Raw genomic sequence first — 26224 nt, 5'->3', positions numbered from 1 at the left:
GTGGTGAAGGCGAGATATATATTTCCATCGTCGTTATCTTGATATATAAATATGATATTATTTTAAAAATTAATATATTATATAAAATTTTCAAATGCTTGGTGTATTACGAGTCAGAATTTCATATGTTTTCATGAAATTGAAAAAATGATTTGTAAAATATGTTGCCATTAAAAAAAAAGAGAGGCTATATGGGGGGGGGGGACATCTTTTGATGTCAGTTTGGATACTTTGATTGTAACAAGACAGACACTTTTGTGGCCACTCCTCAAATACTTTTGCCTTTATGAAAATTATTTGTGGTGTTCCTCTTTTTCTTTTTTGTTCACTTGTGAATTTTTTTTTTCTATTTCCATTATGGAGATTCTCTTACAAATCACATACACTCTCAAGGTTTGTGGAAAGAGTAATCACAACTTGTAATGTCCCTTTGCTTCAACATTCAATGGACCAGCATCATCCTTCTCCATTGTGTGGCCTCCCCATTCCCAAAACCCTTTTTCATTTTTTGCAAATAGAATATGAAATTCTCCAAACATTGCAATATGGACCCCCAAATAAAGATTTTTGAAGTAATGGCTCTTTGTATATGTGAACAAGGGATGACACTACTAAATACTCTGAACCCCACATGAAGGGATCACAATACATGGGGGAAAACAATGGCTAAACAAATCCTCAATCTATATGAAAAGGTTCTGTTTCATAAACTCTGCAACTTTTAAAAACATGGCAAAAAAGAAATGACGCTTAACATGAACTATTTTGGGCATTTACCAGTTATTCATTAACTGTGATACCTTTTGCAGCAGCTGATTCGTCCTGCGGCTTCATGGCTGGGAAGAGAAGAACCTCCTGCAATGGTTACAGAAGTTGTTTCCAAGTTACTCATCACATGAATCAAGAAATCCAACTGGAATTCAGTTAAGCTTTCCCTGACAGCTTAGAACTGTAGAGAGAGAGAGAGAAGGGAGACCTTGATATTCTGTGAGTCAGTAAGCAGCATAGAAAGCCGGTCTACTCCCAATCCCCAACCGCCAGTAGGAGGCAGCCCATATTCGAGGGCGGTACAAAATGTCTCATCCAATGCCATTGCTTCATCATCTCCAGATTGTCGATCCTGAATCCGGGTTTTAACCAATTCAGCATTAGGGTAAAAGTTTCGAGACCTTTAGGCAAATACCCAATAGGCTTTTTAGTATTTACAAATGATTTCGAATACCTTGAGCTGATCAGCAAATCTTTGGCGTTGTACAACAGGGTCATTCAACTCAGTGTAGGCATTGCACAGCTGTGTTGGTTAAGTAAATCATGTTGGTTAAAAGAGTGCTGAATCAAAAAGATTCAAAGAAGAAAGCAGTGATGAAACTACAGAGTTTGATCACCGTACTTCGTGCTTGTTGATGAAGAGCTCGAACCGTTCAGTCAGACCGGTCTTTGATCTGTGCCATTTTGCCAAGGGACTCATAATCTCGGGGTGGTTAATGATGAACGTTGGGTTAACACAGGTCTCTTCCAGAAAGTGTCCAACAAGCTGCACAGTGATAATATTCCAGACATAAACATGTGAATGTGGACCATGAGCCTTTTTCTCATGTATCTTCCTATGTTGACAATAGAACAGTAAAAAATATAACTAAACCTTATCAGATATACCACAGAGGGCCCCAAAATATTTGCTTTTAAGCCACGAGAGGTCTCATGCTATACGCGTGCGACTGTTCCATTTTTTTTACCTGAATGCTAAATTTCCATATTCTTTGGCAAGGTGAAAATATCTTTAACATGTTTTCCTACAAAAGTTCCATGGACTTTTCCCTTTTTTTACGTGAATCATTTTATCATGCTTTGTTTTTCAGAAAGAAACTCACTTCAGTGCATCCAAAACCTATGATCTCACTACAAAATCTCTACAACTCTAACATTCATGTTTCAGAAGAAGACATGACTTACTTTGTCCAACAACCGAGCCGTTGTCTGAGGAGGTGGGCATTTGACGTCAAACCTCGAACATGCATCAATCAAATACTTGTTAGCTTCTTCACTAGCCAAATCTTTTGGTATATTGAGGTTGGCCAACTTCTCTAACCCTTCTATCATGTCAATTCTCCTGCAGAAACAGAACATACAAACCATAATTATTCTCAGGATCAAGATCCAAGAAAAAGCTGTCTTAAACTCATGCACAATTCCACAAACCTGAATGGAGGAGTAAAGTCGATCTCAATTGGCTCCTTATCAAGCCCATTTGCATGGTATTTGATTTTATAACCACCTGTTAGTTCCTTTACCATACCTGATACAGATGTGCAGCGGGAAGACGTTCAGACGACATAAACCTTAAGATGATGCAAAAGCGAAATTACACTTTGGTGAGCATAAACAGTCGCATACCACTCAGCATTTGCTCGGTCAGTTCCATCAAGTCATTGTAGTCTGCAAAAGCCATATAGAATTCACAAGTGGTAAACTCTGGATTATGGGTAAGGTCAATTCCCTCGTTTCTGAATTGCTTTCCTATCTCATAAACACGGTCCAGGCCACCAACAACAAGCTCCTTAAGATAAAGTTCAGGTGCAATACGCATGAAAAGCCTCATATTGAGTTCATTGTGATGGGTTACAAATGGCCGGGCAGCTGCTCCACCGGCAATCATGTTCATCATAGGTGTCTCAACCTAGGAAAGTTTAGAACTTTAATTCCGGGAAAAAAAACTCTTTCCAAATACCACAAACAATTGAGGAAAAAGGACTATATTTTCTGCATGAGAAGATAAACAATGAACCTCCAAGAAATCAAGATTGTCAAGGAATCTTCGGATGTAGGAGATGATCTTAGCCCTGGTCCTGAATATCTGGCGAACTTCCAAGTTCAGCATCAAATCAAGATACCGTTGACGATATCGAGTTTCCTAACAAACACAAAACCAGTCATATTTCCATTTGAATAGATAAATACATGATGGGAACGAAACATCTAAATAATCTACGGAAATACTAGAGACCAGACCAACAGAAAGTCGTTAGTATTACACAACACAAAGAGACCTAAAGAAAATCATGGTATTCAATGGTATATGAATCTAAAAAAACCATTATAGCCCTTTGCAAAGTAAAGGATACCTGATCTTTAAGAATATATGTTTCAGGATTTCTTGTGCTTCCTGGAACCCAGATTTCGGTTTTCTGCAGAAAATGTGGAACAGGCTGGCGTAAATTAAAGGCAATGAGACAATACTAGCAACTTTGAATCTTCTCTACCTTTGAATTAGCATTATCAGCACCAGGACCAGCCTTCTGTCTTGGCATCATGTGAAGGCAATGAGACAATACTATAAATGATCGCGGGAAGATACTCAGTTCTCCCCTCTTAGTTTTTCCTGGAAACAGAATAAAATATATTCAAATAATGGATAAATAGATTCAGGGAAACTGTAATAGTAAGATCAAGGCTGTGCAAACCTGGAAACCCCGTGATACCGACAATGTCGCCACGCTTAACACTTGCATGGAGCCTCGCAAACATGGCTTCGTCCAATCCTGACTTACTGGAGAAACGAAACATAAATCAATTCAAGAGCAAACAGGAAAGAACTCGAAGGGGAACAGATATACTGACTACTCACCTTGCATCAGCCATAACTTGAACCTTGAAACCACCACCATGAAGATCATAAAAGAAAAGCTTGGAAGAGGAGGATCTCTTACTCATTATCCGTCCTGACACAATTGAAAAAAAATGGTTTTCATTCCCCATTCCAAAGATTCTATAAAGTGCAGATGGCTGAGATAAAACCACATTGAAGAGAGGATAAGATACCGGCGAGAGATACTTCAGCATCTTCAACATGCTCGCCATTGCTTAAACTACCATACTTCTCAATGTACTCATGAATGGACATCGAAACATAAAACTTGTGGGGGTAAGGATTCTCCCCTTTAGCCTTCTCGGCCGCAAGATTCTTCAATCTGTTCTCAAAGTATTGCTGCAAGACAACAGAAGAAACACATCAATGGACTCATACCCTACCCACGTTGTTGCATTTCCAAAGGATTTAACGTATGTTGAAAGGGTACATACCGTAGGGTCCATATCCTCATCATCTGCTGCAGCAGACTTCAGGGTCTGAGAGCTGGCCTTAGCAGCAGCCTACATCAATGAAAATGAAACCATTTAACAAACACTAGCATCAGAGTACAATCTAAGAAAGCAAAAAGAGGAGTCCTGAAGCTCAATTTGGAAAATAATCTATCATATATGAATGTTTTCCTCCCAAAATCTATCACATTCCACAAAATCAATTACACACTCGAAGAAACGAGCTTTTCACCTGTCTGGCTTTTTCCTCTTCCTTGCGCTTCCTCTCTTCCTCCCTCTGTTTGTTCTTCAATTCCCTCTTGAGAGCGCTGTAACATCGCGTAAAACATACGCATCAGATTCAATACCCAAAAAAGAGCGAATCAGACAAGCTGCTCCAGCGAACGTACTTCTTGCTCCGGGGTTCAGCTCCGTCGCCCGTGGAAGCGGCAGGAGAATCCATGGACACGTTCGAGACAGGTTCCGCAGATTTATCAACCGAATCCCCCATGGAAGCGAGCTTCCTTCTTCACTTTTCGGGTGTTCGGTCCGAGATTCTACGCTCGAAATGGGGAGACGACCACTGTCGGACTCTGTTCGCCGTCGACTGGGAAAATTATGGTTAAGGAGAGGCCTCTAGGGTTTTGGTTTGGGGCCTTCAATAGAGACCCAATCTCAGCGCTGGGCTTCGACCATTCCTCGCAAATATATAAATTTGGATTTCCATTATGTACATTTCAGATTTCACTTTTACAACTGGGTTTTTATAGTTCTGTACGTATTTAATTTTTCAATTTTTTATTTTTTTTCGATTACATCGATTAAATTTAAATTTAAAAATTCATTAAAATCAAAATCGCAATTGAATTACATACTTTTATATTTTCATTGGGTTTATATATAAATGGGTAAAAATATCTGGAATTAGAAGAGGAATAAAAAAAAATTCTGTAAAAATTAGAAAAAGAAAATATGATTCCTCCTCTATGAAGTGTTTACTGTTTACTAAAAGGACATTACACTTCGACGACCGAGATCGAAACAGAAGTGTGAAACTGTGTTCTGTAACTGCAGCAACTCAGAGAGCAAGCTCCCTTTTAAAAGCTTCGAACTTTTAGCTTTCTTGTCCGAAGTTTCCCTCAAAATTTCTCTCAGTTTCTCTCATTTTCCTTGTGATCTTTTCTCGCCCATCTTCCAAGATGCCGATCAACAAGGACCCATCAACTCCTCCTCCCGTCATCGGGAAAATCGGCCCGTACACCGTCTTCATGACGCCTCCGGCGACTCCTAAACCGCCGGAGTCTCCAGCCGCCGTGTCGGGGAAGCCGGTGGTGGCGCCGCCGGTTCAGCCTCCGCCGCAGCAGTTCGAGTCGGTGGCTTCGTATGAACAGAACGGCTCCATCTCGGGATTCTTCAGAAATGCCATCACCAAGGTCCAAAATGGTAAAAAAAAAAAACTTTTCTGGTTTTACTAATTAGAGTGTACTCAATTTGATTTGCCCATTTTGGGATCTTTTTTTTTTCCTTCGAACATTGTTAGTAGTTCGGGATTCGGATATGCCGGTTGATTTGATTTTCTGAATCCCTGATTGGCTGGTGAGAAAATAGCAGAAGATGATGGAAAGTGATGGGAAAATATGTCTGTTGTGTGGTTGGGAAGTGAGAGAGAGATGGAAAATGGGGATAAGGAAACTAAGTTAAAAGAACTTCACAAACTTCCGGACAACCTTGGTGTCTCTAAGTTAACTAAGCTCTCTGTAACTCTTGCCTGCTTGGATTCCGAGAAAATCCAAGAAAAGTATCAGTTGAATCAAAGACAAACATGGTTAGGTGATCCTTTTGGTTGGCCTTCTGAATCTTCTCTGGTTTGGGTATTTCAGAAACTAATTAGAACTAATCCTTAGAACAAAGAATGCACATATCATTTCAGATTCATTCTCTGCTTGTGAAAGCACAAGTGGCTTAAACAGCAATTAGGACACCTTGGTTTAAGCCATTACTGTGTTTGTTCCCGTGTCCTGTCCTGAGCAATTGTTTTTTCTTCGATAGCGCACTCCAGAGTGGATGATCATTTGGTCAGATGGTTCGGCCTAGACCAATCCAAGTATCAATGGGCTTTGGACGAGTACTACGAGACCAAAGGACCGGTAAGTTGTCTACATTAATCGGTGAAAAGGTTTGATTCATGTGCTCATCTGATGCATCTTTCTTGTCCATTTGCCTTCTTTAGTCTTTTTATCGAGTCGTGTTCCTGGTTTTTCTCGTAATGATAGCCCTGCTTCCACTGATGCCGAGTTCTCATGGAGGGTTTGGTTAAGACAATTATGTTTTTCAGGGCTAGAAGTACAAAATCATGCCTTAACATGCATTTTCAGTAGCTCTAAGGCAAACCCGGTTTCGAGTTCATTGCTTCATATCACACTTTGATCATTGATGATAAAAAAGAAAGCATATCGTCTCGGAAACGAGTTTCTTATGCTAAATAAGTGCAGTCTTAATCTGAGAATTCTTGGCCATACGCGAATGCAGGAAATGAAGGGCGTAAAAGCGAAAGAGATGCCGGGAAAAGCACAGGGCGTGTAAGCAAAGCTGTGTCTTATGTGGCTGAGGTGAATGATTTTTTTTTTGAGAGTTGAGCATATTATTGCAGATGATGATGATGATGATGGTGATGGTGATGATGAATCATAGTCCATGTAGTAATTATATAACCCCAAGTGAGTGACGCTCCAAGGAAAAAACAGAGCAAAGAATCATCACAATGGGTGTCTAAGTGTTGTGTTTTGGTAATGTGTTTGATGCAAGATGTACTCTACTGTTCCTTCTTCTGCTTCTATTATGTTATGTTCTCCGAATTGAATGTGTGTAGATACATACATCTTTGTGTGTATGTATATGTACTTACGCACATGAAAACATACGTTGGCATATGTATACGCACGGATGTGCGATATGTATCATATGGGCCGTAATATCGAAGGCCCAATAGTAACGTTACCTTTGTAGCCCAAATAGTTATGGGTTCGCGTTTTTTTATTTCCTTCAAAAAATCGTTAAAAGAAGACTTCGAACAAGGAAAAAAGAGAGAAGGTTTTAAAATGCAGAAAATATCATAAAAATAAATAAATGCAATATACTTTATTGGAGATTTATTACAGTAAATCTTAAAACAAAAGAAGTAAGTCAAAAATCATGAAAAATAATATAGAAATATATAGTAATTTCGTCGGGTCCATTTTTATAATATATTATTCTTCAGTTTTCAAATAAATATGTTCTACATTTTTTTTTTCTTTTCGCAACAAAAAAATATGTCATTTTATAATGTCAATGTATTTTTGGTTATCAATTCCAGTTTTACCTCCTTAAAATAAATATAATTTGGTTTTTAATGAAAAGTTTCAGGAATTTAATTTAGTTTTTAAATAGATAATATAGGTGAGCTAAAACTGCGGTTAATCATTGTTAAATTGGAAGAAATTCGGCGTACCTTGGTAACTTTGGACCGTCTATTGTTACAATAAACTAATGGCCAAAATCGAATATTATATAATTTCTTTGCAACTTGTGGTTAATCATTGTTAACGATGATGATTAATTAGTGGAACCCTACCAAAAAAAGCAACAAGAAAACTAGGTGCAGCACACAGTTTTAACAGGAAAAAAAAAAGCTGAAACTGAAAGAAAAAACATCTCACAACCATCACATTAATAACACATAAATAATCAATGAATTTAATCTTCACTTTTAAAATTAATATCATTTAAAAAAAATCAAAAGTAATAGTTATGATTATGATTATTATTATTATTTTAAATTTATCCTTCAGAAGTTGTTGATGGCATCGTCTAGTTTTAATTATTTAAACTAAAACATATATATAATAAAAACTTAACTACTATTTTTTTAGTTTATTTTAATCTCCCACGTTTATTGAAGGTATCACAAACATAAAATGAAATGAAAGATGTCGGTCGGTCCAAGATCTCAACCATCACAAGGTGGTCGGTCTTTCTTATTACAGAGCAGCGCCCGACATTGTAAAACGCGTAACTAGGCCACGGCCTGGGGCTGGGGCTTGTGGATGAGGAAGGAGATGCACTGGGTTTGCTTGCTGCTGTCGAACGCCATGCAGCGTATGTACGCGTTGGGGTAAGCCCCTCTGCACTCCTCGATTTCCCTCATCACCTGCATCACAAACATAAAATGAAATGAAAGATGTCGGTCGGTCCAAGATCTCAACCATCACAAGGTGGTCGGTCTTTCTTATTACAGAGCAGCGCCCGACATTGTAAAACGCGTAACTAGGCCACGGCCTGGGGCTGGGGCTTGTGGATGAGGAAGGAGATGCACTGGGTTTGCTTGCTGCTGTCGAACGCCATGCAGCGTATGTACGCGTTGGGGTAAGCCCCTCTGCACTCCTCGATCTCCCTCATCACCTGCCCCGAGTCACTGCACCCGAACATCGGCAGCTTCCACAACGTCCAGTACCTCCCGTCGTAGTACCCCGGCCTCCTACTGTTCTCCCTCTCTATCCTCCCCTCCTGCGTATACATACTCTCCATCATCATCATCATTTCTATGTATGTGTATGTGTATATGTATAGGATCCAATACATATATATGTAATAGCCAAGGATCGATCGATTCAAGGACAAACAATGTACAGGACCTCGTCGAATTCGAGAGCAGGAATCCATCCTTTCTTAAGCATGTAATCAATCTGTTTGGCGATTGAATCGTCGGACAGAGGCTCCAAATACGACAGCGTTTCGTACCTCCTGTTCTTCATCGGATTCCATGTCTGTTTTCGCTTATCAGTATATACACATACATACATATATATGTATGAATCGAACTCTGGATTTGCTTTTTTTTTTTCTCAAGAACTTAAAAGAGAAGGGATCTGAACTGAACCTTCATGCAGAGAGTTTTGGAGCCATTAGAGGACGTCTTCGAGCTCCAGGAAACAGAGTTCTTCAACGGAAGCAGCTTCGAGGAACCGGGTCTCAACCCGACATAACCGGACCCGGTTACGGAAACTCCACACGCAATCGTATTACATATCGCCATTCTTCTTCTTCTTTCTCTCTCTTTTCGTTGTTTCCAAGGACGAGTGTGCGTGAGAGAGAGAGAAGATGATGTTTATTAATGGCGGAATAAATATTTTTTTATTAGCAGTTTCTCACCTTTTTCTATTTACTAAATTATTTGTTTCATGAATACTTTCTTTAACGTTTTATGGTGTGGAAAAATCCATAAACATACCGACTGTAGATATAAATATCTCAAATTTTAAATTATTAAAGTGGAAATTATCTCATCATTTTGTATCAAATAATCAACAATAACAATATCAATTTATAATAAATAAATATCAAATTGGTATCGATTTAGTGCAAATTGACCAAATTATTTATTTTACAAATTTGAAAATTGAAGTGTTTATGTGGTACGTAGTATTTTCATGAATGTTTTTTTCTCTAATAAGTAATATCTCATCATTTTCTATAATATTTCTATTATATCTGTTCATTCTATAAATTTTCAATGCAGTATTTTATTCTTGTTTCTATATATTTAAATTTTTATACGCTTTACGAGGTGTGATGATGACGATTAGTTTGTTGAAACCATGTTTGAATGGTGCGATTCCCAATTTACAATTTCTTTTGTCCAAATATATAACAAATTTTGTGAAGCTGAGATGGTGGGGTTAGGAGGACACTTGGCATACATGTAAAAGACCCACGCACCTACCAAGAAGGTTTTACTTTGATTATTTAAATTTAGATTCACGTAAGAGTTTCGGGTGAATTCGGATTTATTATACACACCTAAAACTTCCGAATATCCAAATGTTACACTCATTTATATTAGAAATTTCACCACTATTGAAATTATACCTAATTATTATTTGTACGACGTATTATAAAGATTAACCGATGTATAAGATATTTTTTAAGAAAAAACGTTACCGGTAAGAATATTCCTCTAAGAAATGAAATGGTACTACTCACTGTAAGAATCCGAAAAATATCAAAATACTATAATATAAAAACACCGAATAATATTCTTGCATGGAAATGTTCCAACAAATGCAAATTCCCACTGGTGAGTTAAATACTTTAAATGATTGAACAAAAGGGTCAATGATAATAATTGAATAATTGTAAAATCTCAGTCGTCGACGACGTCTAATGCCACAGCTTCATGCAGAACCCAGAGGGCACAACCGCAGAGGAACCGCCAGACGCAGAACGCTTGCTCGAAACGCGGTCTGAAAACGTATCCACGATCTGCTCTGCCAAAGCCGAAGGATCACCCTTGAAAGTATCAACGAATATCTTCAAAACCCTAATCTCTTGAGGCCTCGCCCTTAAACTGTACCATGTCAGAAACTTCTGTCTGAAACTCTTCTCGATGTGTCCCGAGCATTCAAGTTGTCTTATGACCTTCACACACTGCTCGAAACCGCTGTCTGAACCGCCGTTCTCTGAGTGTTCTCCGTTCATCGCATCGCCTTTTCGCTTGGACATGCTTGCGTTTTCGATGGTTGCAGGAAAGTTCCCACCTTTAGACTTTCCGGTTCTGCCATTACGGTTCTTGTTCTTGATCTGGTCTGACCTGAATGGAGTGATGGGCAAACTGGTTTCTGAAGCATTTAGATATCTGACAAGATCTGGAGCAACAGGAACAGGAATGCCGGATCTGTTGTCTGGAACAACTTCCTTTAACTCCATATGTTCTTCACAAGAATTCTTCCTCTCGATCTGTATAACATCAGAAACGGGTTCCATGCTAACCCTTCTCGCAGTGTTATCCTCAGTGGGAGGAGGAGAATCGCCATTGTTTGGTAGATTCTTGGGGACAATAACGTTCTTCTCCTCAGTTTTCTTGCAGTAAGAGATGTAATCGTTGTTGGATTCGGCTTCAACAGAAGATGGAGTAGACAAACTGCTACAATTTGTCAGAGGGCTTTCGCTTCTTTCAACAACAGAAGAGCAATTCACAGCTTCTTTTTCAGCAGTTTGAGTAGAAATACTGATTTCTTCTGCGTGTAACTCTCGGGTGCCGGTAAAGGTCACGACTTTGAAACAATACCCTGAAGTCGGAGCCAGTCCCGAGACCACAAATCTTGTGTTTGGAGTAAAGAGAGTACAAGTTGAGTTTTTCGGGTACTCTTTCTCTGTAACCTTGCGATGCCATATACTGTAATGAATGATGTTGGCCGGTGAAGAAGGAGAAGAAGAAGAATCGTTGGCGCCAAGAACCACAGTGAGGGAATTTGCACGAATGTCCTCAAATCTAATCTTGGTTGAGCCTTTGGTAGCTGCATCTGAATCAACAGATAAGAATCAAAACCGCCAAATAAACCAGAGTTATTAGCCCCGAGTAACAACAGTAAACATCATTGCTCAGGCCACAGGAACATGATATGATGAAGGAAACCATCCCGAAATTCAGACATTGATGGATAATTTATGATTACCTTGCGTTTTGGAGCCATGAGATGAATATAATGCTACATCTGACTGTATCTTTTCAAGAGACTCTAAAGCAGAAGAGCAGAGTCTCTGCACCTCCGGCCCTGAATGAAGTCTATTGACAATTCCCCTACCCATCTTCATCGGGTGACCGGTCAAAGGACCTACTTCCTCTTCAAGATTCTTCACGGCTTCTGCTACAATCTGATACAGCTTTTGATACTTCTTTACGCCCCTTAGAAGCTTCTGACCTAAGAAAAGACGGTAACAAAGTACGTCTACCCTTCTGGTTTCCTTTGCAATAGATAATTGCTTTTTCCAACATCTGAAACGAGAAGTAGTTAGAGGACGAGATCCATAGATTATATCTTTGATGTTCTATCAGCGAGTAACATGAAAAAGATACTGAAGAAGATGATTGATTACTCGAGCAAGTCGTTTGCTTTCCCACAAGAAACACAGTAGAAGCATCCATCAAGAGCGGTGTTTCGCTTATCTTTCCCAAGACCGGATCTCTCATTCTTGAAAGAACATTCAAGATGGCAAGACAAGCCACAAGAATCATCTGAGAATGGAGGGTCTGAACTGCAGGCCAGCCAGAGACTAGGATCTTTGTTGTCATCATACTTGTGGCAGATGCAACAAGAACACCTTCTGCAAAACTTATCTTCTTGTCTCAATACAGCCCGGCATGCCGAGTTTTTGCAGTGGATAGCATTCTCACCTGAAAATTTCTATTTTCGGGTTAGTATATACTTCAAAAGAAAAAAAAATATTCAGTGGAAAATTACTCCTATAAAATGGTTGAGTGGCATCAACAAAGGAAAGATGTTACCTGCAGTATTCAGGACAACACGAGAAGGGTTGTCAACCTTCCTCTGTCGCTTGGAGTGCCTCTGACTCGGCGATGAATCCCTCTTCCGTTCATCTTCTCCGGATTTTTTCTCAGATACAATCTTCAAAAGGGTCTCAATGATCTTCACTTTAGTCAAGCCAGTGTATTTTCTTTCCTTCCCCATTTCAGCACACAAGATCTGAAGAATTTCCTGGCGGCTCCATGTCTGCAACAGTTCAGAGGCTAGATGAGACTGTTTCGACAGTTCATAAACAAGCTGTCTCTTTTCATCAATGCCCATTTTGCTGCATTTCGATGGATCAGCTCCAGCTCCTGCAGAAAGAAAGGACAGGACACAGATGGTTATCAGAACTGACAATGCATTCCATCCATGAAGATATGATCCAACACAGACACAAAATAAACTGTCCGCTTACAGCAAACTAACAAAGAGACCTCGACCTTAACAGGACATAACTCGTAACAGAACCGTGTGTTCTATGTGAGATTCAAACCTTTGGTTGGATCAAACAGACCCCATGGCTCCGAGATATCAAACAAGCAAAGACGAAGCTACAAACCAAAAGAGGACATCATCCTATTATGGGTGTGTTTTGGCAAACACTTGAAAGAGAACAAAGAAAGTAAAGAAAGAGAATCTGAGACAAAAGATTAGGTCTGGCAAAGAACGAGGCTCAAGATTCCTTTCAGATTCCCACATTCAATCGAGAGGCTACAACAATAGAAATTCAGTCCAGACACAAACAAAGCCATGTCCTTTATCATCCAACTCAAAAAGATCAACTCATCAACCAATGAACTTCGGGCTCAGTGTTGGTGGAAAACACAGTATTTCGACCAGAACCAATCAACGAGAAAAGCGAAAGCCCACCATCAGAATCGTCAATCAAAACTCACAGAAAAAGGAGAGAGATTAGAAGAAGAAGGGGAAAAAAAATCAAGTTAGTAAAAAGCATACAGTAGTGATCTTCACGGGGAAAAAAAGCCTCAAACTTTCAACTTATTGGATAAACAAAAGAAAAGTCCTAACGATACAAATCAGCATCCAAGGTCTCAATATCGGTAAAAAATAAACTAATCTTAAAAAAAAAAAAAAAGCCAAGAAATTTGACCATCATACAGAAACCCAGATGACGATACACGAGTTTCGATGAATCTAAAGCAAAGTTTTTTTCTCAAAAACCATGGAACCCAGAGAGAGAGAGAGAGACGTTACGAAATTTACCCTCGAGAGAGGAATCCATAGTCACGAACTGCAGAAGTAATCAAAGCCACATTACCATCAGAACCACCCCGAATCTTCAAACCCTGCGACAGAGAAAACAAAAAAAAGCTTGAGAAAAAGAGATGAAATCTTCAGGCCACGATATAAAACGGCGGAAAAGATTGGACCGAAAGGAATCCCAGACAAAAATAATAATAAGAGAACATAAACACGAATACCCAATAAGGAAAGCTGAGAAATTCGTCCACTAACAAGAGAATCCCACTGTTCTCTCTCTATCTCTCTCTCGACGGAGAGATTCCGGGTAACAGAGTGACCGGAGAACACAGAGAGAGATGGATTCAGATTCCCACATTCAATCGAGAGGCTACAACAATAGAAATTCAGTCCAGACACAAACAAAGCCATGTCCTTTATCATCCAACTCAAAAAGATCAACTCATCAACCAATGAACTTCGGGCTCAGTGTTGGTGGAAAACACAGTATTTCGACCAGAACCAATCAACGAGAAAAGCGAAAGCCCACCATCAGAATCGTCAATCAAAACTCACAGAAAAAGGAGAGAGATTAGAAGAAGAAGGGGAAAAAAAATCAAGTTAGTAAAAAGCATACAGTAGTGATCTTCACGGGGAAAAAAAGCCTCAAACTTTCAACTTATTGGATAAACAAAAGAAAAGTCCTAACGATACAAATCAGCATCCAAGGTCTCAATATCGGTAAAAAATAAACTAATCTTAAAAAAAAAAAAAAAGCCAAGAAATTTGACCATCATACAGAAACCCAGATGACGATACACGAGTTTCGATGAATCTAAAGCAAAGTTTTTTTCTCAAAAACCATGGAACCCAGAGAGAGAGAGAGAGACGTTACGAAATTTACCCTCGAGAGAGGAATCCATAGTCACGAACTGCAGAAGTAATCAAAGCCACATTACCATCAGAACCACCCCGAATCTTCAAACCCTGCGACAGAGAAAACAAAAAAAAGCTTGAGAAAAAGAGATGAAATCTTCAGGCCACGATATAAAACGGCGGAAAAGATTGGACCGAAAGGAATCCCAGACAAAAATAATAATAAGAGAACATAAACACGAATACCCAATAAGGAAAGCTGAGAAATTCGTCCACTAACAAGAGAATCCCACTGTTCTCTCTCTATCTCTCTCTCGACGGAGAGATTCCGGGTAACAGAGTGACCGGAGAACACAGAGAGAGATGGAGAGAGAGAGAGAGAGAGAGAGAGAGAGGGAAGAGAGAGATGAGGAGATGCAGTTTTATTATGGTGGTGCCAAAAGGTAAATGGCATGTCATCTTTCTTTTTTTTATTTTTTTTATTTACCTTCGTCGAGTTTTTACTTATTTTTTCCTTTTTTTTTGTATTTATAGAAAAATACCTAACTTCCGCAATTTGATGCCGAAAAATATTCATAGGGATTAATCATATGACAAAATAAACAATGCGATGAATATTTTCTTTTCATAATTATCAAAATATTTACTATACTGTTCTCTAGTATTATCTAATACCACGTGGCGCAGCATGATTGGATGGCCGCATGCATTGGGCGTGCGATGGGAACATTGGCTACCATAAAAAGATTGGAAGACTTTGCTTTGAAGACGAGAAAAGGACATGTGCCTAACGACGTACGAAGATATAAAATTTTAAATTATAACAGATCATACGAAAATTTGTAATTGGTCATTTTATTTGTATTTTAATAAATCAATAAAGCAAGTGAAAACAAAGATATGGATTCTTTTGTGGTGTATCATAGCTTTTATTTACATGTTTTATGATGCGTGCATAATTCCTTATTTTTATTTTAATTATTATCCATTGACTATAAAGAATTTTTTTTTTGGTAAAAGATTATAAAGAATATTGAGTGTGGGAATCTGAAATTACTAAAAATGAGATACATTACCTCAAATTATAGGGGTAATATGTGTCTATACATATATACACACAATATAATGATACAAATATTATATTTATACACAAATATACAAAAAGAATAAAAGTTTGGACCCACATGCATGTGTTCGAGTGGTATCTGGACTGGAAGTGAGGGTATTCCTCCTACAGATCAGAAGTTCGAATCCAGACATGCGGGGAGGGAGAGGCATAGCCAAAGACGGTGTGTTCAAAGGCTGCTCTCGGACCCAAGGAGATGTAGGTTGGGCCGAATTCACAGGTGAACTTACTGATTTGACAAAAAAAAATATACAAAAAGAAAATATACCCCATCTGTATATACATACAAATATATTTCTTTTAGGAGATGACGAGATAATCAATTTTTCACTTTTTCCTTTTTCTATTTTTTTTGCTATTTCAGAAATAGTTTTAGTATTTAGAAAAAATAGACATTTATTTAGGATAAATAATAAAATTTATATATCAAAATAAGTTTTTTATTCAGATGCAACTTGTGAAAAATATTTCACTGAAAACTATATATGGGTGGCACAAGTTCGTGCCCATTTGCGCCATTATATATACATCCAAAGCCAAAAGGTATAATATGTCAAAGTGGGTCATAAAGATGCCATGACCATAATCCTTGAACCATGCATGTCTACTTACAAGATTATCCACAACCATGCTGTTAATTACATTTTAAACCACAAATTTAGAATCACAATATAATACGTAACACCTTGAATAACGATGAAACAAGGGTTTTTCGATCTAATTATTGGATTTATTAATTGTATTTATATCCATAAGTTATAAGTTCATGCAGTATTATCTTCGGATATCTGTACCTATGAACAGATAAATAAATTCATACATACACACACATACATGTTCCAAAAACAAAACATTTTTCAAAATACATAAATTTTCAAAATTTTCTTATATATATACATACATATATATGCAATTTTATATATATATATTTGCATTCTCTTTTCAACTACTCAATAAATAAGGATAAATATTAGTGTGTTTAAATGGGGGCATTATCCAAAATACCCTCCTTATGCTAAAACTACTTCTGCACATACCCTTCTCCAGTTGTGACTTTGTGACCAGAATTTATGTATGGTCACATGATGGTCACATTGGCCATAACATTAAATTTATGGTGATTACATTAAATCACTATGGTCACACCTTACATATCACACTAATCATTTGGTAAAATCATCAAAAATCTACCAATGTGACCATCATGTGACCATACAATTATTTTGGTCACAAGGTCACAATTGGAGAAGGGTAGGTGCAGAAGTAGTTTTAGCATAAGGAGGGTATTTTGGATATTTTACCGTTTAAATGTTGTTAGTAGGATAGTTTATATCTTAGAATTTCTTGTAAATACATAAAGCAGTTAAAAAAACATGAAATGAATATATATACTTTTTCAAAATAGATATATTTTCAAAATTTTCTGAAACCATCCATCAACCATTAGTGCTGTCAACGGAAAATCAGCCAAAATATCACATATACATATATACACACTTACACGTATATATATACAAAAATATATACACATATATATACTATATATATATATAGACATTCAAAGATTTTCATCTGTTTATTTATGCGATGAACACTATAAAAGAAGGTTATAAGGTCGGTATACATATAAATATACAATGCAATTTTAATTATTTAAAAGTAAAAAAACTGATTATAACCCAAATTTGGAAAGTTCAACCGATAGAACGGGAGCACAAGGCATCTTTTCCGTACTCAGTTCGAATCTTAAATTTGGAAAGAGAACATATTGCATATATTCCCAATCATATGAATGGTTTCCGGTCTCGGATTAGTTTGGGCCTTAATTCAGGATATTCGGTTTTAAAATAAAAAAAACCGGTTATAAGCGTTGATATCGGCATAGGTTACATGGGACAAACACACGAAACGAAACAACATTCCCCGACGTCTATATCTCATTCTGTCTTCACAGACACACACCAAAAACACGTACACATATAATAAGACGTGACGTGAAAGAATATGATACGGGCGAGTGAAAGAAATTTCCCTTTTGCACGATGTCTTTCTCTTTTTGTAGTATTTGAGTTTATATTATTTTTTTTAAAAAAATATTAGAGGTAAACTAGTTTTTTAGAAGATTAAATTATCCCTATAAATGTGTCGAAGCGTATATTATAGATGATCTCATGTAGCAATTTCTAGTTATATGTAAATGTAATATATGTTGTTGGATAAACATGTTATAATTATGGTAAAAAAAAATTACAATAAAGTTGCACATTATACAAAGGACCATATTGTTTCGGCAAAATCATTTAAAACTTTTTATATCAAAAGGTGTATGTACATATTTTTAGTACACATGGTCCGTCCCATCATCATAATGTCCTTTCTAGCACTTTTATGAAAATTAAAAAGAGATAATACCATCACACAAAAAAAACAAATAAATGAGAAATTTTAGAAATTGTGATTAACTTTTTGGTTATAGCCAAACGTTTCCGTTTAGGATGTTCTATGATTTTTTATTTGAGTTTTTCAATTTCCGTTTTTCGATTTTGCGTTTAGTTTTCATTTTTTTAAATTTTATTTTCGAAACGAATTATTAATTTCATTCCACATTATTTAATCATGTTACATTTATGACTTTGCTTCTTCTTTTTTTAACGCATTCTAACATAATAATAGTTTTATAACGACATTGTCCATATAGTCGTAACATAATAATAATAATTTTGTATTTATTTTACATTTATGACTTTGCTTTTTTTTAAAAAGGCATACTGACATAATAATAGTTTTATAACAACATATAGTCCAAACATAATAATATTTTTGTAACTAACAACATAGTCCATCTTTGGGCCGAAGGGCATAAACCCGCTTTTATTCGGATTCCATTTCTTTGGAATTAGCTCAAGTGACAATTGGCAATGGGCGTTTAGGTTATTTTGGTTTTATAAAAATATGTATCGATCGTTTAGTATTTTATATTCAGTTCGGTTCAGTTTTGGTTTTTATAAAAAAAATAGTTTTTTAAGAATTTTTTGAGTTTTCGGATTTTTTTTAAAATTCAATTCGATTCTGAAACATTCAGTTTTCTAAAAAAAATACCATTCGAGGATTTCATACAGTTCGTTTTGGAAAAATACCGCATTTTTTGGTCAGTTTGAATTTTTTCGGACATATAGAACCGAGTCCAAAGCCGGGTCTTATCAGAATCAGGTTTGGATTCAGACATTAGTTTTTTTATAAAAAAAATGAATCATTTTTACGATTTTTTAATAATCGTGTTTTCGAACAGTTAGTCCGACCAAACTCGAAATCCCGATTTAAGTCCGTTTTAAAAAATCTTACTTATTTCCAGACCTTTAAATTTAAACTTGAACCTCATCATTTTTCAAACGGTTCGTGACAGATTCGACGCGGGTTTCGGGCTTCGGACCAAAATTGATACCCTAGTCCTTGTTAACTAGATTGCCTCTATGACATTCTAGTTTCAAACACGCATTCCGCTAACGAATTGCAAAGGTGTGGAGTATCTTCGCGCTCTCTGCCATTGGTAGATATGTTTAGACATCATGGATTCCGGCAGCGAAAGCAATCACTCCTATATAAACACACACACATATACATATATATATATATGTATATATATATATATAGACACGAGTGAAAGAACAGATCCTGTTCTAAGCAAGGATGTTGTACTTTCCTCCCAAACAATGGGAGACTCAGAAAAAAGAAATCTTTGATTGATGAGATGCATCTAAGAAAGTAGGAATGTTCATCTCGTCAACAGTTGTTCAAATTAAGATCATTACCCGTTGCAATATGCAACGAATGAATAATTAAACTTCTGTTCTTCTGCTACCCTTTTGTGCTCGAGTTGTGTATGATCCATGCATGCCCATATCAATTTGCATCCAAAAATTGTTTGGATAGTCCATTCATAAGCATTTAATGAAACCACAAATTTTCGCCTTTTATGAACAAACAATTGTATCGATTAAGATCATGTTGTATACATCGAGAGATCAGATTAGGGTTTGGTTTTTTTTTTTGGGTAAAGAGATTAGGGTTTGGTTTTCATCAACGTGGGAAAGAAAGTTGGTGGGCGTTGTTGGATTCATATGATTCACATTTCTATCTACTTTTTTGTATCGCCTCCTCCACAAATACTCCTTGCGTGGGATTTCGTTATTTCAAAAAAAAAAAAACTCATTATATTTAAATTTGCTTCACATATTTTTTCCCCTTATTGAATTCGAATTTCTCAAGACATAAAACATGATTTAGCATACCTGTGAAAAAAAACGTGAATCAGTAACGTGTAAAGCTAGCTATATTTCTTTTTTAAACTATATTGTATAAATAAATGATGTAATTAATTTAGATATATTTCTGATAAACAAAACAGATGATTTGAATTTAAATTAGTCTTTGAATTTATATTTTGGACCAAAGATGATTTATCTCAAGGTGATTATAGACTCAAATGACATGACAATGAACTCACATATATATGTATATATAACTGGATATTTTGGGTTTCAATTACATTTGATTCAGTTATTTTTAATTTATTTTTTGGTAAGGGTTAAAATATATCTTTCGTTTTTTATTTGGTCTGGATCTATTCAAATTTGATCCCAATTTAACTTTTACTAAAAAATATTCATCTCTTTTTAAAAAACATATTACTCTGTCTAGGTTTTACGTGAGGGATTAATTACATGGATGTATTCAGCTAATATAAATCGAGCCTAATCAAATATTGTTTAATTAAAATACTTTTTTATGTTTATTATAAAAACGTCGATGCCTATTGTTAATTTGGACATTGGCATTTATTATTATTTAAACTCTGTTGACATTAGAGAACTCACGTGATAGTTGTTTTTAACGTTATGAAAAAGGCCCCTTTAATTAAAAAGTTGGACAATGAACTCTAACCACAATACTTAAATACAATTACATATATATATTTATGACTATTTGGCAGGGCGTCCCAATGCAAACACTATATATATAGTTTATTTTTAATCAATTTTAATATATATATATATATATATATATATTAAGATTTTATTAAAAAATATATATTTCAATTAATTTAAAATATAAAATTAATTTTATATTTTTTTTGTGATAACATTACAAACTTTATTTTTTTTTAAATTAATGACTCAATTTTTAAAATAATACAATTTAAAAAAAAATGGGATCCCAACAAATTGGGTCCTTATCAAATGCATCACTTGCACTCTTATAAGAACGGTTGTGCTAATTGGATATATATATATATATAATTCTAAATACAGAAATGATTCCAAATACAGCTTATACGGTTTAGTAATTAGGTTAGTTTTAATAAGTGGGGGACTTAAGAGATTGGCCACAATAATAAATGAGATGAGTAAAATTAATTATTTTTCTTTTAATAATTAATAAAATAACAAGAAATTATGATGATTAGGAGTGTCAATCGGGCTGATTCGATCCGACCTGACCTGAACCGGTACTTGGTCCGAGGGTTTCGGGTTCGGACTCGGACCGGTCCGATTTTTTTGGGCCTATATCATCAAGCCCGAAGTCCGAAGCCCGGCCCTATAGACTTTGGGCTTGGACCGGACCGGTCAGATCGGGTCGGCCCGCATGATTTTCTTTATTAATATATTTTTTTCTTTTTTTCTTAAGATTTTTTTAAGAAAAATCAGGTTTTTTTCGGGTCAGCCCGAATCGAACCCGAAGCCCGAATCAAGCCCGGTCCGAAAGTCTGAAAATTTTCGAGCCTCAATATTTCGGTCTGAAATCTGCTATTTTTCGGAACGGGTTTCGGGTCTCGGGCACAATTGACATCCCTGATGATGATGTGGTGGTGACCAAAGGAATGTAGAAAGCTAGACATTGCAATTACGCAGCTTAATTAACCATGGTTCACCCCTTATATTTACTTGGTAAAATTTTATATAAACACAGTGAATTTTTCTAAATTTTTATAGAAATATCTGAATTATAAAATTTTTATATAAATATTTAAAATTGTCAAAACTTTTATATAAATATCCAAACTTTTAAAAATTTTCTGAATAAAACTAAAATTTATTATCGACGTTTAATTTATAATAGAATCTGAAAAAAAATTTGAATTAATATTATGATATATTATATTAAAAAACGTTAACGAATATTGTTTAATTTGAGAAATTTTCAAAATTTTGAATATTTTTATAGAAATCTTGAAAAGTTTAGATATATATATAGAAAATTTATAGTTTAGGTATTTATTTGATAATTTTATAAAAGTTGAGTTATTTATATGCCATTTTATCATATTTATTTATATATATTTACATATTTATGTATATATTTATATATCACCATCTCCCTCTCTCGGTCTCAGGAGTCTCTCTCTCATCAGCACAAAAAAAAAAAAAAAAATATAAGCAGAGAGAGAGAGATCTTCTCCACCGAGCTCAACTACTACCTACCATGGCGTTGTCTTCTCCGTCGGACTCCGTCAAGATTTCGCCGTTCGGTCGCATGTCGGCGATCATTAAGGGCAAGTCGGGGATGGCCGACACTGCCAACGCCTCCGCTTACGAGTCGTTTGCCGCCGAGTTCGCCGCGATTATCACGGAGAATAGGGAGTTTGCTTCGCTGATCACCACCTCCATCGCCGTTCTCATCGGCTGCGTCGTCCTTCTCGTATGGCGGAGATCCGGCACCGGCGGTAACAAGCCCAAGCGCGTCGAGCCTCCGAAGCCGTTGGTCCTGAGGCCACGTGAGGTGGAGGTCGACGATGGGAGGAAGATGGTCACTATCTTCTTCGGAACTCAGACCGGAACCGCCGAAGGTTTTGCTAAGGTGCGGAGACCGTCTTTTGCATTTGAGCTGTGTGTTTTCACGACTGTACACTGTACTTCGAATTTGTGTGATGGATTGAATTTGTGAAACTACAGGCGCTTGCGGAAGAAGCTAAGGCTAGATATGACAAGGCCAGATTCAAAGTCGTTGATCTGGTACGTCCCAACAAATTTCCAGGAGCTTTGATTCAACTTTCGTTTAGCTGTGGTAGAAATTCGAAAGCCACTTCTGTTAGTTTGCTTCTCGATCTGATTCTGGATTTTTTGCAGGAAGATTATGCACCGGAGGATGATGAATACGCAGACAAATTGAAGAAGGAGAAAATCGCTTTCTTCTTCTTGGCCACGTTAGTATTGCCAGCTGATTACTCTATGTTCCTCTAACCGTTGGGAGTTTAGCTTTTTCTGGGCTCATTTGGTTTTACGAATGGGTTTCAGATACGGAGATGGTGAGCCTACAGATAATGCGGCGAGATTCTACAAATGGTTCACAGAGGTGAGCCCTTTTTTGAATTATAGTACACAACCAGGTGTTGATTTCTGGGTTTCTGACAAGTTTGATCTGGTTTTACAGGGGAATGACAAGGGAGAATGCGTCAAAGACATGAAATATGGAGTCTTTGGGTTAGGCAACAGACAGTACGAACATTTTAACAAGGTTTAGATGGGATCTTTATCCTTACACCCTATGTTTGGTTCTCGGTTTCACTTCGAAGTTATATGCTCTGGAGTGTGCTAATATTCGAATTGTTTCCTTCTCAAATCTATGTACAGATCGCTAAGGTGGTAGATGAGATGCTTGCCGATCAAGGTATACACAATTCTTCCGCCCTTTTCTTGTTTCCTGTTCTCTGCTTTCCTCTTGGCTCTGCTCTGATGTTGAAAGTGCGGGTGGAAAACATGTATGAGTCAGTAGCTTGTTCTTTATCTGTGATTCGGAGCTCGAATTGATTCTGACTTGCTGAATACTTTGGCAGGTGCGGACCGTCTTATTCCCGTGGGTCTTGGAGACGATGACAAATGCATTGAAGATGACTTCACTGCATGGTATATTATCCGAGTCAAAATTGTTCTCTTCTGTTGCGTTAGTTTTGGTATCATATTTATTTACTTTTGGCTCATGCTGCAGGCGAGAATCGTTGTGGCCAGAGTTGGATAAGTTGCTTAGGGACGAAGGTGATGCAGCTGTTGCTACACCTTACACTGCCGCTGTGTTGGAATACCGGGTTTCCTTCCATGACGCCGAAGATGGAGAACTGGAGGACAAGAACTTGGCCAACGGGAATGGTCATACACTTTATGATGCTCAACATCCTTACAGGTACTCTCCCGACAAGGCCCTTTGGAGGTAATTTCTTGTCATATATATACATATATTAATCGATCTAAATAGTGCTTTCGTTTGCCGCTTAAAGGGCTAATGTTTCGGTAAGGAAAGAGCTTCATACTCCAGAATCAGACCGTTCTTGCACCCATTTGGAATTTGACATAGCTGGTACCGGGCTTTCGTGAGTTTTACTCTCTTTTCCTATGGCCCTTCACTAGTTTCTCCATTTATCCCTTAAGAATATTGCAGATAGTGAATGTCCACCATCCATATGTTGTCTCTTAGGTACGAAGCAGGAGATCATGTCGGTGTATACAGTCAGAATTCAAGTGAAACGGTCGAGGAAGCACTTAGGCTACTGGGAATGTCAGGCGAAATTTATTTCTCCCTCCACACTGATAAAGCGGATGGCACACTGATCACTGGCAGTGCACTTCCTCCTCCGTTTCCACCTTGCACTCTAAGGACGGCGCTGACTCGATACACTTGTCTTCTGAGTTCTCCTAAGAAGGTTTGTCCGATTCTGATCTCTTCATATGATTGTCGGTTCTGTATGTCCCAGTTTTTCTGATTCTTGATTTCCTTTATTCACTTTTCTTGTTGTTTATTGCAGTCCACGTTACTTGCTTTGGCCGCTCATGCTTCAGATCCAGAGGAGGCCGAGAGATTAAGACACCTCGCATCACCTGCTGGGAAGGTTGTGTCTGAATTTGACGTGGAATTCCTTTCTCTACTGCAATTTCCTTTTTCATACTAATGAATGGCCTTTTGAATGACAGGACGAGTACGCGAAATGGATAGTAGAAAGTCAGAGAAGTCTCCTCGAGGTGATGGCCGAGTTTCCATCCGCCAGGCCTCCACTTGGCGTATTCTTTGCCGCCGTGGCTCCAAGGCTGCAGCCGAGGTTTTATTCAATCTCGTCTTCTCCAAAGTGAGTATTATAGAAAATCTTTTGCGTGTTTCTGTTTGTGGTATTGTAGAATTTTCTCATGTAAATAACCATTCGCCACAACTTTTTTTTTGGGTAGGATCTCACCATCAAGAATTCATGTAACGTGTGTTCTTGTTCTTGATAAGATGCCAACCGGGAGGGTACACAAGGGAGTCTGCTCTACTTGGATGAAGGTATGAATGAATCCTCTTCCGTGTTATGCCATTACTGTCGTTTTCGTTGTGTTTCTGACTCCGAATTTGCATGATGTTACAGACTGCTGTGCCTTTGGAGAAGAGCGAGAACTGTTGTTGGGCACCGATTTTTGTGAGGCAGTCCAATTTCAGACTACCTTTGGATGCTAAAGTACCGATTATAATGATCGGTCCAGGCACCGGGCTGGCTCCCTTCAGGGGTTTCCTTCAGGTTGGATTCGGGTTCCATCTACCCCGAGTGTTCTCGTCTCGTCTCTCGAGATTAAAATCGAGGGTAACGATTTCTGTGCTGTATAAATATGCAGGAAAGGCTAGCCATGAAGGAATCCGGGACCGAACTTGGATCATCGATTCTGTTCTTCGGATGCAGAAACCGTAGAATGGTAACTTGTCTCTTCAAAGCCAGAATCTCCATGGCATGCATGTTGAATTCATCTTTGCTAGATTTGTAAAAACAATTTTCAGGATTTCATATACGAGGATGAACTCGAGAGATTTGTAGAGAGTGGAGCTCTCTCGGAGCTTGTCGTCGCGTTCTCACGAGAACGATCCTCCAAAGAATACGTCCAGCACAAGATGATGGACAAGGTATCTTTTTTCTCCGTGATTTCTGACAAGAATCACGGGACAATGCCTGTACAAATATGTAAATTAAACTTCACATCCATATATTTTTTATCTGTTCGGGGGCAGGCGTCGGATATATGGAAAATGATTAGGGAGGGAGCGTACGTATACGTATGCGGTGATGCAAAGGGGATGGCGAGAGATGTTCACAGAGCTCTCCACGCTATAGTTCAAGAACAGGTACCCTCTCCAATCCGAACTCCATCTAGTATCCCACAATGTCCGAGCCGAAACCCTAAGCTCTGCACAGTTCCTAATACTTTCCCCGGAAACTCATACGTGTGCGTTTACGGGTTTTATCCTTGACGGGTTTTGATTGAATGAATGGGTGAAGGGATCTATGGAGAGCTCGGAAGCAGAGAGCTTTGTGAAGAATCTGCAAACCAGTGGAAGATATCTCCGTGATGTTTGGTAAGGAAAAAGAACACAGACAACAGACTTGGCCATGGAGCTTACTAGAGGAAGCAGTGGAAGACTCTCTCTCGGTCTTTTCATAAAGCTTTTGGACAAAAACTTCAGGAAAGCCCCATTTGTCATTATAAGCTTAATAACCTCTTTATACATTTTCTTGTTTATATTTTTGAAAAGTTAATTACAATCGTAAGTATAATGATAATTATTACTATTTCACGTCTTCTACAAATCA

General features: G+C 37.5%; 5 protein-coding genes across 10 annotated transcripts; 2 read left to right on the top strand and 3 right to left on the bottom strand.

Moving 5' to 3' along the window:
- Positions 1 to 546: 546 nt before the first annotated feature.
- Positions 547 to 4762, bottom strand: LOC104803944 (lysine--tRNA ligase, cytoplasmic-like). Its single transcript, XM_010528050.2, has 16 exons — positions 4488 to 4762; positions 4331 to 4406; positions 4081 to 4149; positions 3820 to 3985; positions 3626 to 3719; positions 3462 to 3547; positions 3261 to 3379; positions 3123 to 3185; positions 2786 to 2911; positions 2395 to 2677; positions 2200 to 2296; positions 1954 to 2110; positions 1391 to 1534; positions 1223 to 1291; positions 977 to 1120; positions 547 to 855 (listed from the first exon to the last, which is right to left on the bottom strand). Exons 1-16 carry the CDS (start codon positions 4586 to 4588, stop codon positions 781 to 783), a joined length of 1869 nt encoding a protein of 622 aa, XP_010526352.1. The 5' UTR covers positions 4589 to 4762; the 3' UTR covers positions 547 to 780.
- A 296-nt stretch (positions 4763 to 5058) lies between these two features.
- On the top strand, positions 5059 to 6932 carry LOC104803943. 2 transcript variants are annotated; one of them, XM_010528047.1, is made up of 4 exons: positions 5059 to 5520; positions 6127 to 6224; positions 6607 to 6656; positions 6728 to 6932. In XM_010528047.1, exons 1-4 carry the CDS (start codon positions 5277 to 5279, stop codon positions 6729 to 6731), a joined length of 396 nt encoding a protein of 131 aa, XP_010526349.1. In that variant the 5' UTR covers positions 5059 to 5276; the 3' UTR covers positions 6732 to 6932. The 2 variants fall into 2 exon arrangements, with proteins under 2 accessions (XP_010526349.1, XP_010526351.1); XM_010528049.2 differs by lacking the exon at positions 5059 to 5520 and adding an exon at positions 5540 to 5907 and having other exon boundaries at positions 6607 to 6932.
- Positions 6933 to 8285: 1353 nt separating this feature from the next.
- Positions 8286 to 9234, bottom strand: LOC104803942 (ribulose bisphosphate carboxylase small chain-like). 2 transcript variants are annotated; one of them, XM_010528045.1, is made up of 3 exons: positions 8996 to 9225; positions 8751 to 8882; positions 8286 to 8622 (listed from the first exon to the last, which is right to left on the bottom strand). In XM_010528045.1, exons 1-3 carry the CDS (start codon positions 9149 to 9151, stop codon positions 8383 to 8385), a joined length of 528 nt encoding a protein of 175 aa, XP_010526347.1. In that variant the 5' UTR covers positions 9152 to 9225; the 3' UTR covers positions 8286 to 8382. The 2 variants fall into 2 exon arrangements, with proteins under 2 accessions (XP_010526347.1, XP_010526348.1); XM_010528046.2 differs by lacking the exon at positions 8751 to 8882 and having other exon boundaries at positions 8996 to 9234.
- Positions 9235 to 10110: 876 nt separating this feature from the next.
- LOC104803940 (VIN3-like protein 2) lies at positions 10111 to 14915 on the bottom strand. 4 transcript variants are annotated; one of them, XM_010528043.2, is made up of 6 exons: positions 13865 to 13980; positions 13647 to 13729; positions 12401 to 12733; positions 11992 to 12289; positions 11571 to 11890; positions 10111 to 11411 (listed from the first exon to the last, which is right to left on the bottom strand). In XM_010528043.2, the coding sequence occupies exons 2-6, from the start codon at positions 13663 to 13665 to the stop codon at positions 10276 to 10278; spliced, it is 2106 nt and encodes a 701-aa protein (XP_010526345.1). In that variant the 5' UTR covers positions 13666 to 13729; positions 13865 to 13980; the 3' UTR covers positions 10111 to 10275. The 4 variants fall into 4 exon arrangements, with proteins under 4 accessions (XP_010526345.1, XP_010526344.1, XP_010526343.1 ...); XM_010528042.2 differs by lacking the exons at positions 13647 to 13729; positions 13865 to 13980 and adding exons at positions 14527 to 14609; positions 14745 to 14915 and having other exon boundaries at positions 10116 to 11417; XM_010528041.2 differs by having other exon boundaries at positions 10116 to 11417.
- A 7109-nt stretch (positions 14916 to 22024) lies between these two features.
- Positions 22025 to 26206, top strand: LOC104803939 (NADPH--cytochrome P450 reductase 2-like). Its single transcript, XM_010528040.1, has 18 exons — positions 22025 to 22479; positions 22575 to 22634; positions 22749 to 22825; positions 22917 to 22974; positions 23053 to 23136; positions 23253 to 23289; positions 23456 to 23525; positions 23608 to 23799; positions 23894 to 23986; positions 24091 to 24316; positions 24419 to 24502; positions 24585 to 24736; positions 24834 to 24930; positions 25013 to 25162; positions 25257 to 25334; positions 25417 to 25539; positions 25645 to 25758; positions 25913 to 26206. The coding sequence occupies exons 1-18, from the start codon at positions 22105 to 22107 to the stop codon at positions 25991 to 25993; spliced, it is 2151 nt and encodes a 716-aa protein (XP_010526342.1). The 5' UTR covers positions 22025 to 22104; the 3' UTR covers positions 25994 to 26206.
- Positions 26207 to 26224: the final 18 nt, after the last annotated feature.

Source organism: Tarenaya hassleriana, unplaced genomic scaffold (genome assembly GCF_000463585.1).
Source record: "Tarenaya hassleriana unplaced genomic scaffold, ASM46358v1 Cleome9, whole genome shotgun sequence".
In the NCBI taxonomy this organism is placed as follows: Eukaryota; Viridiplantae; Streptophyta; class Magnoliopsida; order Brassicales; family Cleomaceae; genus Tarenaya; species Tarenaya hassleriana.
The sequence above is the reverse complement of the archived record's forward strand: the minus strand, read 5'-3'. Positions and strand labels throughout refer to the sequence as shown.